General features: G+C 46.3%; 1 protein-coding gene across 2 annotated transcripts in view; it reads right to left on the minus strand.

The window, feature by feature from the left end:
- TRIP4 (thyroid hormone receptor interactor 4) overlaps positions 1-14,999 on the minus strand; it is a 53,051-nt gene that overhangs the window by 20,192 nt on the left and 17,860 nt on the right. For both annotated transcript variants that reach the window (XM_019533228.1, XM_019533227.1), the window contains 5 exons: positions 14,336-14,551; positions 12,960-13,086; positions 11,464-11,651; positions 8,301-8,425; positions 6,449-6,540 (listed from right to left, as the gene is read on the minus strand). In XM_019533228.1, the coding sequence (XP_019388773.1) occupies positions 6,449-6,540; positions 8,301-8,425; positions 11,464-11,651; positions 12,960-13,086; positions 14,336-14,551 (748 nt within the window). The remainder of the gene's footprint in view (positions 1-6,448; positions 6,541-8,300; positions 8,426-11,463; positions 11,652-12,959; positions 13,087-14,335; positions 14,552-14,999) is intronic.

Genomic DNA, 14,999 nt, shown 5'->3' on the forward strand with positions numbered 1-14,999 from the left:
GCTAACTTGCACAAGATGACTTCTCACTTGTGGGTGAACCCAGATCAGAAGATGGGAGTTCCCTCTTTTGCTCCAGGTATCTGACAACTTCACAGCAGACTGGTACGGTTTGCCTGAAACACCTCAGCTTTCCTGTTGGTGCTGCTCCTGCTATGAAATGGTTCTCATTACTTACGGAAGATGGTGGCCCATTACCCAACCCTAGCACAAGAGAGCTGGGCCTGTCTCTCTAGAAACCAGAGCCATAAAGTGAGAGTTGAGCAGCCTGGAAGAAGAAACTCTAGTGGCAGCCAAGCCTATGGAATCCTGAGTTGAATGTTGTTACCTTATCCCTTGCTTCAGTGTTAGTAAAGGCAAGTTTCAACTCTACATAGAGCACAGACTGCATCAGAAGCAAAGTTAACTCCTAAGTCACTAACTAGCTTACTAAAATGGTAGCAGAGGCTAAGTCCAGAGTCACCATTAATTAAGTCATACACTTCAACCTTGGTTTCGGTTTTTCCCTAGGGTTTCTGAAACTAGAGAAGAGGGCAAACTAGCCTCTATCATTTGATTCTTTTTGGCATGCTAATGAGTTCCTAAATTAATCATCATCAGCTGGTAATTGCTCCTGCATCTTAACAGGCTGAACAATAGCCTCTATACCCGCTGGCTTATGTTAAAGCAGTGATTCTCAACCAGGGTGCTCCGGCACTATTAGGTGTGCAAACACCTACACATAATTCACAAGATAAATCCAGATATTTCAAACAGGAATCTGTACCATCAAAATCATTCTGACCTGCTGTGGTTTATCTGAGTTCTTTGAGACACAAGAAACGCTCTGGTATTTTCCATAATCAAATAAACAAGTAAAAATTCAAGAGCTGGCAATTTCCAAGAGCCGCCTTGGGTCTAGCAGGGGATGCCCCGAGTCCAAGAAGGTGCTGAACCACTGTGCTAGAATGGAAAGCCCCAGCACCTTAAATAAGGGGGAACTCCAGTGGCTCTCAGGGACTAAAATCCAAACTCCCTGTAGCCCTACTTTCCTCCATTTGCCACAGACAAGTAAAACTTAGGAGAGGGAGGAGTCATCTGCCTTGGAAAGCACACAGACAGAAGGGTGAGTACAGACAAGCTTACTGTAGTGTCTCCAGGTCCCTAAAAGCCAGATTTAGACCTCACACAACCTGATCTGGAACTGGATTACATATAATCATTGTCTGAGCTTCACACACTAGTTTTGGGGGCTGCTTGATCCAAAGGGCCTGGGGGTTGGCTGCAACTGTTTTAAGTGGCCTAGCTACACTTCTCACAGCATGCTAGTCAACTCTCTAGCCCTACAACTGTAGATGTGTGCAATTTGGCAACAGCGAGGCTTGGGCATTAGGTCTTAATGAACAGAGAGGAAAATGTGTCATTATTCCCAATCTTAATAGCACAGACTCCCTGGATGCACTTTGCCTGAAGTGAATAAAAATGTTTTCTCACTCACAAGAAGAATATCTGGTTTCAATTCTCCAGAGAGGAAGAGGTGAAGCTACAGAAAAAGACACTAGACTGCCAGGCACAGAAAATCTTAGCCATGTCCCCTCAGGCAGATTTAGAGTGGTAGGTCCCCACTCAAAAGAGAGGAATACATTCTTTATTTCTCTCATAGGTAACTACCTGATATTGAAAATTAAGGTTTTATCCCTCTCTCTCATTACACAGTGAGAGAAATTAGGGAGAAATAAGTGTACACGCAGAGATATCCACACATTTTCTAAGCAGAAAATACAAGAAATACTTGTATAAATGCTATGGAAATGGGGTTTTTTCCTAATCAAAATGAAAACTGTTTGAGATCCAACATCATTAGCACAATGTGTGGAGACTTCAGTGCACTTTAAAAGAGAATCAATGTAAATCATTCAGTTTCTCATATCCTTGCCAAGACCTAAATGTAGTATTCTGAGTTTCCCCAGCTACAACTGATGAGCTCACTAACACCTAACGCAGGAAAAGGAAGGCAGCTTAACGTAATGCTTAAGGTGTTGGTGACATCGGCCACAAGCAGAAAAAAAGCAGTCTGTAAATTCTGATCCTGGCAGGCAGAAAGGTTTCCAGGTCACCTTTAGCACAGAAATGCCCAAACAAAGGGATCATTCTAATTTAAATGTATATTTTAGGCTGATCATAATAAAAGGAAATGAACCCAGAAAATGCTAGATCTGCTAGACTCACTTGGAAATACAGAGCTGAGTTGCCACATCACGGGAAGTGTTGCTCTTTGCAGTGGAACAGACAGCTATGTTTTGCAGGCTGAGTTCAGGAAGGCGCTCTAGCTTCTCTGCTGTCACAAGCTTAAGTCACAATTCACGCAGCAGGCTTATGTATTGATCACTGTTTGCCCTTTGAGGGCATCTTCCACTGAATGATCACAGCACACTTTTTAGGAACAAAATGAGCTTTGCACCATCTTTAACACCGCAGTGGCATCCAACATGTGGAAAAAACAGGTCCATGGAGGCTGCAACTTGCCCAAATGAATACAGTGAAACCAGGAGCACAACTGGGATCAGAGCCTGTATGACCCAGCTGCCAGTGCTGCAATCATTTTAGTCACCATACCATCATTCCCCAGCTGCCTCACACAAACAACCCCAATGAAGTCACAACAGAACCAGGCACACACTAAAGCAAGTGCTGCAGGACGGGTCCCACAGGAGCATGAGGTTACAGCACAAAAGGTAAATCCTCAAAATGAATAACCAGTAATGAACAATGCAACGGTAACCTCTCCAGGGCAGGCAATAACCCTGAAATCACCTAGCTGTATGCATACTGCATGCTGCACACTGGGACTCCCACTCTGATTTGGCTTTCTGAGCACAACTGTAATAGAAATATTAAATGATGATGATGATAGAAAAACACCAGCAGGGTGTCACTAAACAGCTTCATTAACAATCTGACAGAGGAAGCAAACAGCAAGGAAATTAAATCTGCAGGCAATACTAAATTGCAAGCGGATGTCGGCACCAGCGAGGACAGGGAAGTAATATTAAAGGCGTTGACGGGAGTTGGAAGCAGGGAAAAGAACCACCCGTGCTTGGGAGAAAGATGAGGCAGAGGGACCAGAAACAAATGTGCAGATGTTGAAGGAAAAAAAAACAAGTGGCCACTGTCACACAATGATGAATGGATTGGGAAACTTTGACTTTTCAAATGCTGGGTCTCATTGGAAAATGTAGGGATGCTCATTGGAAAATGTAGGGATGCTGTATTTGGGAAGTTCCTCTCTTACTTGGCAAATGTCAAAGAAGTAACCATCAGGAGTTGGAATGGGGTGGGGAAAAAAAAGGACAATCCAAATGGAAAGTCTGAAAGTCCAACAGCTTTTCCAGGCTACAGAGTCCCATAGCTCTCAGCTTGTTGTCGTAAGGTCTGTTTTCCTGACCTCTGATCATGCACGTGGCTCTTCTCTGCACTCTCTCAAGCTTCTCCACATCCTTTTTGAATTGCGGGGCCCAAAACTGGACGCAGTACTCCAGCTGCGGCCTCACCAAGGCCCAGTACAAGGGGAGAATGATGTCCTGGGATTTGCTTGAGAAGCATCTATGGATGCAAGCCAGCTTTTTGCTTGCTTTACTAGCCGCAGCGTCGCGTTGCAGGCTCATGTTCATCTTGTGGTCAGTGATGACCCCCAAGTCTCTTTCTTCTGTAGTGCTAGCCAGCGTAGCACTGCCAAGCCTATAAGGATGCTGCAGGTTTTTCTTCCCAGGTGGAGAACCTTGCATTTTTCAGTATTAAACACCATCAGGTTCTTGTCCGCCCATTTGCTGAGCCTGTCCAGGTCAGCCTGGATCGCCCTCCTGTCTTCAGGTGTGGATGCTTTGTCCCAAAGTTTGGTGTCATTGGCGAACTTGGCCAGTCCGCTCCTGACTCCAATGTCCACATCATTAATGAAGGTGCTGAACAACATGGGTCCATGGACAGAGCCTTGGAGGACCCCACTGGTCACAGGGCACCATGACGATTGGCTTCCGTCAACCACCACCCTCTGGGTCCAACACAGAGCCAATTTCCCAGCCAGTGGATCATGGTGGACCCAAGGCCACAATTGCCCAGTTTCACTAAGGTGATCATGGGATACCAGATTGAAGGCTTTTTTGAAATCAAGATATATGACATCAATCTCTTCTCCCTTGTCCAGGTGATAGGTCACCTGGTCATAAAAGGAAATGAGATTGGTCAAGCAAGACCTACCCGCAATGAGCAAGACCTACCCACTGGTTTTGGTACCAGCTGATGATGAACCTGTGCTAAGAAACCAACAGTGGCCAACAGGACTACATCACATCCAGCACCAGTCCCGCAAAAAATATTGATCCCTTCTCCCCAGTGAGATTCAACTCTGGTTTCTGACGCAGGCTGCAATTTGGTCTTGCCTACCCTCACGGTGTTTACAGCACTGGTTCAGCTATATATCTGCTGTTGACAGCTGTCAACAACCTTAGCATAGGCAGATTTGCCATTAACTTCAGTGGGAGCATGCGCAGATCAGCAACCTGGACAGCTCTCACTAATACTTACGGGGAAAGAAAATCAATACAAACCATACAAACAATGACTGGGAAGAAGAATCTGGACAGCAATATTGGAAGACAGCAAATTGAGGGTTACAAGCATTACAATGCAGTAGGGTAGCAACAAAAAGTCAAGGGGATTTTAGATTGTACAGACAAGGTGTCAAAGCACTGATGGAAGACAGGAAGCAGTCTTCTCTACAGCTGGGCACAGGTGCACCTAGAGGACCATGCTCCATTCCAGGAACTTCCAAGAGCAGGAAGATTTCAGCAAACTGGAGGGAACTTAGAGAAATTAATGCTCACTAGGGGACTGGAGGGGTTAATATCTGAGGAGCAATTAAAGGCAAATTACAAACTGCTCATTTTCACACAAATTGTGGAAAGCCTATGACAAATGTCTGCTGTTACTTAACCGCCATAACCACCAATGAAGGGAGGACACACCTAGGGCACCTCCATGGGGCGGAGCTAGGAGTGAAAGGATTCTGTCAAAGGAAGAAAAAGTAGAGAGTGGTGATCAGGACACATTTCCTACCTGTACAATCTGTCACAGGATATGAGAGTTTCCATTTAGGACAGCAGAGAAGGGAAAAGGCCCTCATTTCCAACTAGCCCGCATACCGCATTGGATAATGCATAACAGGAAAACAATCCTGTGTTAGCCACAAACTGGACATAATGACACAACTGATCCCCTTTTTTATTTTCTAGGATCCTGTCACCTCTGCAGCAGGCTCAACCCTGGCTCCAGCATGCAAGAGCCTTTTGTTGTACTTCAGTGGCTAGGCGCCCTCTGCTGCTCATATTCTAACCTATCTTCATTCTGAAAACCAAATTAAACAACAGAGAAGAAATGGTACCCCAAGTCAGAAACATCCTCTTGGTCTCTAACACTCTTCCTGCTCCTGTTCAGTGTAATCACCCCAACTTTGGGAAGCCTGGAACCCTCTATCAGGCCCATCTGAGATGGTCAAGTAGTTCTTGTAAAGGACTGTAAGAGGTCAGAAGGGATGCTGGCTCCTGTGGAAAACTATGGAGCAGAGATGCACACATGGACACAAAGGGCCCAAGGGCCCCCATAGTCTGCTTTGGTCAGGGGAAATGCTGGGTGTGTACTCCTTTGTACATTCTGCAGTTAATAAATAAGTGAATAAACTGTGCCCTGACGAACAAGCCTCACCTGGGGTCTGAGTATGGGGTCAGTCCTTTCCGTGCTGGGGAGGCAGGCTAGGAACCTATGTATAAGCAAATGACAACAACTACTGCTTAACTGGGACAGTATTCATGAAGAGTCTGTTTAAGGGGAACCAAAGGAGCTAGCATCAGTGGAATAAAGGTCCTTAATCAGGGTAGCATTGGTGTGAAATTTAAGTTTCTAACAAAGAAGCTACCAAAGCACAGCAAGTTTGCCAAAGTTTCACCTGCAGTGGCCTGGAGAATGCTGCTTGGTGCCCAAGGAGCCATATCTGATGCAAAAGCCTGTCAGCCCCAGGGAGTCCTGTGGCTGCTGAGAACACTTGGGAGACATGGTCTTCTCTCACCTGCTGCTGATATGGATAAGCAGGTGCAAATAACAAATGTTGAATCTGCAAAACTAGTTTCAAAACAGTCACTGAGTACAAGGTACATTCTCACTTCAGCCAGCTCCTAGCAAGGCTGCTGCCTGTGGTAACAATGCTTTGGCCTAGCCCAGCACTTCAAATATCTTCAGCACTGGTTCAGGGAAACCACTGCAGAAATGGATTATCCCCCTTACATAGATAAGACCATCTCTTTGTCATTCTCCTCCCTTGCCTATGGATTGATATATTTAAAAAAAACCAAGAACTAGTTTGCAGGAGTTGTAAGCAAACGGTTAAAAAGTCAGCTCCCAAAGGCAGATTCGCCTGACTCACCTGCTCCTTAAATTGCTCTTGGGACAAGCAGTCAGTCAAGTCCACACAGCCCAAAAGGCAGCCAGAGGGGTAATCAGTAGGAAATACCACATCTGCATCAAGAGGAAGAAAGCAGCAGAGTATGAGCATGGGCACAGGTATGGCCTGTGACCCTTCCAGTCCTCCATGTGCTCTCTATTAGAAACACATGCCTTTGCCCTCATCTCTTCCCCCCTCCCTCCACGCACAGAATTTTGAAGCACAAAAAGACATTAAAGAGATTTTATTTTCTCTAATTCCTTACATGTTTTTCAACCAAATGGTGTACTGCTCAGGAAAATTTTCTTTGGAGCATGGGCATAAGCCAATCATACAATGGGAAAGGCAAAGCCTCTGCCTGCCTTGTCCATGCACCTGAAGCCTGACTTACAAAACTCCTGCTATGCCGGGACTGTGCTCTCAGCATACTCATTCACTGCATCTCGAGACTGACCTGAAGCACCCACATTGTTCCAATCCTGGGCCATGCCCTTAGCTCTGACTGCCAAAGATTGTGTTACACTGCATTATCTCATACGGTAGTCTAGGGATGCAGGCAACTGCTGAGCGGAGTCGGAAACACTTATTTCACTTGTGATGATGGCGAGAAGGTTTTCATAAAGATTGGTAAGGACTATGGGGTTTTTGCCTTCTGTAATGGGGATGTGGCCCTCTACCTGGGATCTCTTGAGCATATATTAACAACCTTTTATAGAAGCGGGACATTGGCTGCTAGGGTCCCCCTGCTTTACCTGTGACAGGTTAGATCGGGGCAGGCAATTATTTCGGGTGGAGGGCTGCTTACTGAGTTTTGGCAAGCCATCGAGAGCCACATGACAGGCAACCAGAGGCAGATAAATATTAATTTTCAAAAATTTTTAGGGGCCTCATAGGCCAGATAGAATGGCCTGGCAGGCTGCATCCAGCCTATGGGCCACATTTTGCCCACCCCTGGGTTAGAATGTTATATCTTATATTGTGTCAGGGTTGATGGTAGTTTTAAAAATAGTTTAGATTATGGCTTCATATAGGATGATTTGGACACGGACGATTCTGCCACACGCAGGGGACTGGATTACATGACCTCTAAGGATCCCTTCAAACCCTACTTCTCTATAATACTAAGATATTCTATGATAAAGTAAACAACCAAGAAAAGCCATGATAGGGAGATTCTAGACTCCCAGACAGAAGCACTAGACTGTTGCACATCTTTCCCCAGCTGTGGCTTCTCAGGGATGAATCCTGGTGTTCCATAGTGAGTGCAGAGCTGCTTGCTCCAAGGAAGGAAGAGGCAGCACATTTGGATTAGTTAGCATGTAGAAATACTGCACTGACAGGCAGCATCTACTTGGCCCCGCAGCCTGGAGCAGATTGGCTAGGACTCAATGCCTGGGGCTCATCTAGTCACATAAGAGGAAGAAAGAGAACTGCACAGTAACCTACAGCTTTTTTCCCTTGGATTCTAAAGTGGTGGTAAGGCATGATGAGCATTTCAACTTCAGTGCAGAAACACTCAGGCACCAGCTCCTCTGTTCACTCACTAGCAAGGTCTTAATGCCTGAACCAAAAATAACTTCAGGCCCTTCACTGCTATGAGGCTTTGTTGAAATGAGGCACAATTCTCTAAGTGCTTGTGCTGGGAATTTCTGACTAGTCAAAAGGATGGGGTCAAAAACTACCCTGCTGCCCTTTTTGGCTGGAGAAATGCTAAAAGGAAAAAGAGAACGGAAAGGAGAGAGGAAGGTTAAAAAGAGCAATGGTAATAACCGACACTTCTCATTACATAGCTACACATATCCAAAAAAACAGAAAGACCCAGAGAGAGGTTCACCTTTCTGGTGAAGCATTCTGTAGACAGCCTCTACTTCTGAGATTTCCTGCAAGGAAGGCCTTTTAGCAGTAGCTGCTATCCATAGTCGCCCCCGGTGAGATGTGTACCAGGTCCTGCCCTCCACCCTAAGAAGAGTAAAGAAAAATTCAAAACTGAAACCTTTCTGAGATCCCACATGAACTAGTTTTCAAAGTTATGCTTCATTATGAAATTCCTGCTAGCAAGCTTTGCCCTGGGAAAGAAAGCTCCCCTCTAACTACATAAACTCAAACATTTGTTGGTACTCCAGAGACAAGACTATGCAGGGAAGAGGCACGAAATACTGCTGCAAGCTAAGCATGTCCTCAACACTCCAGGGTGAGAGTGATAAGGACCACTTATCTCTTGCAGGCAAAAAGAATACTGCTTGTTAGATCATGCAACATATTTACAAAACTTCAGCCTTCTGCTTCAACTTTTGCATATCAAGAAAAATAGGCATTTTTAGAAGCTCTAGGGTGCTCAGTCAGAAGAGTAACATGGTCCATACCCCTACATCAAGTAGTCATTAACTGCTTTTTTCTTGAGGTGCAACTCCCAGAGGCTATGGCTATCAGCATATAATACTCCATCTTAAACCAAGGGCTTGTCTTCTGGTATTTCCACACCACTCAGATCAAGCAGCACCACACACAGGGATGTCCTCTCAGCCCTAAGAGACTATAAGGCACCTCCCCAGAAACTTTTGGAAAAAAAAAATTCAGAAACTTCAAGGACTTCTCCCGACATTTTACAGTCAATTACACTGGAATCTGGAGACAGCAGCTGGGAGTGCTGCCCTGCCCTGTACCTCCTCCCCTATTCAGTGCCTCCCAGCGACTGTGGACACACACAACTGGTAGCAGTGGGTATCCAACCCAACTGCAATTTTATGCCTCCCCTTCTCACTAACATCAAGTTTAATAAGGAGCAACTGAATTCAATAAAGATTTTACCAAACTCTGTGTGGTGGTACCCTGAGCGAGGGTGCCAGAGTATGTGTGGGCAAAGGGGGTGTTGCCTGGACCCCTGCTTCTGGGTTTCTGGGTGCTCCAGGCCTACTGGAGTTTTCACAGCTTTTAAAGATTATTTTTCCCCAAGCTGCTCATCAATTTACTTCAATTCCTGGCAAATGACCAGGGTCTGGTGCATCCCAGGCTGATCTGTGGGTGAAGGGGTAGCCAGATGATTCAGGGGGTGCAGCCTAAACCCCCACTTCTCCATTCCAGGGGAGCAGCCCAAGATCTCTGCGTCTTGCTGTGGTTTTAAAAGGACTTCCTCAATAAGGCTGCTAAATCACTTTCATTCCCTGCAATCAAACCCAGTCCGTGGCATGGAGTCCCAGAAGGATTTGGGAGGCGGTGAGGGTGGGGTGAGGAGGAGGTGCCTGAAAGCTGCTCATTTAACTTTCATTGCCAGAAACTGCATAGAGATGTGTGTATAAGGATGGAATGTGCAGAGGCAGGGCAGGGCAGGGCAGGACAGGGCAGGTGGCAGGGGTACAGCCTGGAAGGTGAGGAAGAGTTAACAATTAATGGGCCAATTCACATTTGACAGCATTGAATCGGCAGTCAGTCTGTGGTATGAACTGCACATTGTGCAGTACCATGGTTTTGCCTCACCCAGAAGTTGGCGGACATTTACAGTTAAAGGTGCCACCCACCCACCAGGCTCAGGGCTCCCTACCCTCTGGAACACAAAAGCAGAGGTCCAGATAGCATCCCTCTGACACGTTTTTGGGGAAAATGCTCTTTTAAAGCCACAGGGTGAGGCAGAAACTGTGCGAAGCCCCAGAGCACCCAAACCCTAGAAATGCAGAAGCAGGGGTCCAGGCAGCACTCCCACACCTGGTCAGCCTCCCCCCATTTTCTTCCCAGATCAGCCTGCAATGCTGCAGGCTTTGGTCAAGTGCAGACAACAGAGGCTGGGGCAGCAGGGTTTTATATGAGTACCAGAGCAGCCAGTTGCAGTGCATAGGTTGGGGGAAAGGAGTGATACAGTGTGGGATACCTGGAGGACTGACCAGATACTAGTGATGGAAAGCTTAATCTCTGATTATCCAGGTGCATTTGTAAAACACTGCAGGATGTTTAAAAATTCTACACTGGTTTTACACTGGGATGCATGCAGTTTAAACTGCTTTTTAAACAGTTTAAGCGTTACATGTATTCATTCCCCCCAGTGACACCTAGTCTAGATGCTGCAAGTGATCACAGATCCTAACAAAGTAGGGCTGGAAGGGACTTCTCCAGGTCATCTAGTCAAACTTCCTGCTCAAAACCACCTCAACCAAGTGCTTGTCTACTAATCGATTCCTAAAACTATGCATGCAACCTGCAAAGGATTTTTTAAAACCAGCCTCGGGCCCTTTTTTGCTCCCTTGTGATGGAGAAACATTTTCTTGCTCATGTATTTATCCTCAGTACACCAGGATGGAAGCTCTGCCTGCCCTGGTTTCGCTGGCAGATTTTCAAGTCTCCATTACTAATCTACCATAAAAAAGCTGGCTCTTTCCAGTACCAGAGTTGGCTCTTCTGCAGTCTCCATGCGCATCAGCATGTCTGGAGGAGGATGAACAGCTCCTTGTTTATACACCTCCCACACATATATTTTCCTCCAGGGAAACGGCCTGCCTGTCTTATTAGTGAACTAGCTGAAAAGCACCAGGATTGTATTTTCCTATTACCTAGAGCCAGCCACCCTAAACACCTACTCAGAATCTCTGTACAGTGGAAATTTCACCCTCTGAAGTGTGTAGAGCAGTGGTTCTCAATCTTTTTTGTACTCAAGGCAGCCTCATGGGATTCGAGGCACCAATTTAAAAAACATGTTGGTATGTTACATTGATGTGTTACACTGATATGTTACACTGATACAAAACATGTTACCTCTTTGCAGAAGAGGTAGGCAGTAGGGTTGGAGGATCATTCAGGCTGGGGCCAGCCTGACCTTGGGCTTACCCGCTTAGCTTATCTGATTATCTCTTCACTCCTTAGGCACCCTTCAAAGGATCTGGTGACAACTCAGTGTGCCCCGGCATCTGTTTGAAAATCCCTTCCTTAACAGAACATGGCTTCTTTTCCCAACCCTGTAGCAAGAGCTGTGTATGGCTGAGAATAGATCATTGTTCTGTGCCCTCTTTTACCTTTTGATTCCTCTGATCAGCAAAGAAGCCCAAGGCTGGTGCATGCTGAGGCACCAGCCATCATCTGAGATCTCCTGCAACTCTCGGTCCTGAATCCGTAACCTGCTCCTTTCAGAGCCAGGCTCATTCTCAGCATCTGCTGGCTGGGTGATTTTCCTACGTGGGAGCAGGCCAGTCTGATCCACCCACTACAGCATGTTTAAAACAGACAGACAAGAAAAGATTAATACCTCTCCTTTTTCCTTTTTTTAAAAATAGTGGGTATGATGGCTCCTCCCTCACTGAGTTAGTTCTACTGACTTAGAAAACCTTAGAAACCCTAGAAACCCCCACAGCCTTAGAAAACCTATCTTAGCCTTCTCTGGTGAATGCTGGCCAAGCTAGATCTGAAGTAGAGAAGGAAAATAATATAGCCTGAGAAATGCCAGCAGTCAGTTAGCCCATGGCAAGATATAGGCTATGGGACTGCCTTCATCAAGCTGTCCATACAGACAACAAGCCCAGCAAGCAAAGGAGTGCAAGCCACTCACAGTGAGATGGAGCACTGCCCACCAAAGTCTGCAGTCTCTGCCTGGTAGCAGTAAAAGCAATTCTCACTTCACATGCCCGGCAGCTCAGCCATGTCTTTAAAGAGCAGAACAACAAAGAGCGGGTCCCACAGCATTCACAAGCAGGCAGCATGTTCAAAATGCACTCACAGCTGATCACTGCCCAGCTTAAAGGCGCCATTCAGACAATCCTCTTGTATCATGGATTGCCAGATGGGATACTGGTGTTCTGAGTCAGCCATTTGGTGCAGCCACAGAGCCCTTCTGGAGGTAGCAGCAGTGCTCAGGGCTATAATATTAACCAATCATGCTCCTTTCTTTTTCAAAAGGGATGAAATAAAAGCCAACAGCTAACACCTAAAGGTTCCCACCAAACCCAGGGAAGATATCTGAATGATGCCAAGGGGCTAAGAAAAGGGAAAGAAAGGCACAGGGGCTTGGGATGGACAGAAGGACACGAAGCCTGCAGGATTCAACATGATCCAACTTAGCAGACAAATGGTAAGAACACTTTAATGCTCTAAAGTGTCTGAGCACAAGCATACACTATGCCCAAAACAAGCAAAGACCAGAGAGGGTATTAAAGAAGGAAGATTATGTCTGAGGGGGTAAAAGTAGCAGGAGTCTCTCCAAACAAGAACTGAGAAGGAAAACTGCTTTAGGCTGAACCTCAGGAAACCTTTCCAAGAGTGAAACAGGTCAGTCTGACGCAGGGCTGAGTCTAATAAGTCAGGACTTTTAAGGACAAAGTGATGACACAACAGGTAAACTTCCAACATAGGTTGAGGAAGGGGATTGACTAGCAGGCCTTTTTCAAGCCTGAGGTATCTCTGAGAAAGCCAGGGAAGGAAGAGGCATCCCCTGTCCCACAGGGAGATACAATCCTCAGCTCCCTCTCTCTCAAATGTTAGTTAACGCTCAGGGATAAAGCACTGAAGTTGCACTGACCAAAGGGGCAGGTTGGAGCAGGTAGGGATTCACCAGAACCCCAGACACCTCTGCACTTTTCCCATCAGGGCTCTTCAATGACTTGCTCAATGTGCCACTATGAACGGCCTCAATGGTTTCATCCAGTCTGCAAAAGAGAAATAAACTACTTTTACACACCTTGCTCCCTCCCACCCTCTGGCTAGCAATACCTCTCAAGGTCCCCAATCCACCCAACCATTTCTTTTCACCTCCCCACCAAACAGGCTGCTCCCCCTGTGCTCTCCTTTCCTCGTATTTCAAGTCAGAGAAGCCAATCCTGCTCTTTCAGGATCTCAAGATATGGTTGCTACAGGTGGGGATACTCTGCTTTGCCTTTTCTCAGGACAGCTACTACCCCCTGAACACCAATGCACCTGCCAGCTAAAGAAAATTCTGACTGAATCATGGACACTCTTTCCACTGGGATGTATGTCCCTATGAGGTGGGGTGATGGCCCTGTTTTACAGGGAGGCTGGGTGACTTGTTTGAATTCCACAGAAGGTCTGAGGCGAAGCAGAGACTTAAACCCAAATGTCTCACCTCCCCAGCCAGTGTCCTAACAATTCTGCCAACATCCCAAGGGGCCAGGCAAGATCCCTTTTTGTGCAAGCCCATCCACAAGTTTCCTCCCTGAAATGATGACCTTCACTGCCCCAACTCACAATTAGGGTGCAGCACTGCAAACCCAGAGGACTGGATCCTATTCTGTTCTGCTCAAGTCCGTGAAAAAAGGTTCATACAAATGCTGGATGGGTAAGCCCCCTCACCACTTCCTGCTTCTTATAATGCCTTTTTAAGATAAAGAAAATGGCGTGTTACAAAAGATGGTACACTGACTTCCTTTCATGGACTTGAGTGAGATAAAATTGGATCACATTTAATCCAGTTAAACACCTAAGGCCTGCCATGTTCCACCCCAGAGAGGGCTGAATTTCATTTGCTGGGAAGCATCCCCTGTCCATGAAATTTGAAAAATACCTAAGAATGGAAAGACTGAGGGAACATCAAATCATCATTCAACCACCGCTCCCCACTTTTTCTTTTTCTGTATTACTCAACACAACATGGCAAATGACTCTCCCATCCTCAGAAGCTACATCTGCTCCTGAAGCAAGTGCCTCCAAACTCTTTGGTTGCGCCACGATAGCTGAAACTTTAGTTTACAGGGATGAAACTGCAAATGGGAGAAATAACTGGCAGGAACAAATCAGCAGCTAAGAGCTCAGGGTCCTGCATGTTCCCAGCAATGAAAAATGTAGAGAGAGGAAGCTGATCTCAAGCAGCTGGGCCACCTCCAAAAAACACTGACAGTATTCCTCATCTCTCTTTCCCCACACCCAGCACCACCTACTCACTTGCTGTGGTACTCAGTCATGTTGTCCTCCTCCTCCAGGATCTGCCTGCCAGCAAAGTCAATAGTGATTTTCTTGGTGAGTCGGGAAGCATGGCGCAGCTCACGCAGCTCCTTCTCCCTCTTCTGCAACACCTCCCTCTCCTGTTTGGAGAGCCACTGGTTGGAGTCAGTGGCAAAGTAGTCTGACTCATCATCGATGACATGGGTACGACGCACACTGGTGAGAGACAAACATGGAGAAGTAACAGAATGAGCATTGAGGATGATAGCAAATAGCCCCAGACACATCTGGGAATCATGTGCCTGAGCAAAGTCGCCCCATCCCAGGAGCTCCCCTGTGATCCCCAGAGGAATCTGTCTGGGCAGTTGCAATAAGCTGGAGCACTCAAATTTTGCCTGTTTGAGGGTCGTGCTGGCAGTCTGTCAGGGACCTGATAGAATAAAACAAAGTACAGTGAAACTACTGCATCTCTAATGCCTGTGGAGATGACAGTTATGCCATGAAGGCAGCTCTCATGAATTTGGACAGGGAATCTCAAATTGATGGTGCCAGAAGCTATGACAGACTATATGTTAAAAAACGAGGCAGCTCTGGGCTACATTCAGCCCAAGCCTGCAGTGTCCACTCCCTTCCCAAGCTGTAGCAGCATCTGTTCTCTCCCCTG

Source organism: Crocodylus porosus, unplaced genomic scaffold, assembly GCF_001723895.1.
Source record: "Crocodylus porosus isolate Cpor-Errol unplaced genomic scaffold, CroPor_comp1, whole genome shotgun sequence".
Classification (NCBI taxonomy): domain Eukaryota; kingdom Metazoa; phylum Chordata; order Crocodylia; family Crocodylidae; genus Crocodylus; species Crocodylus porosus.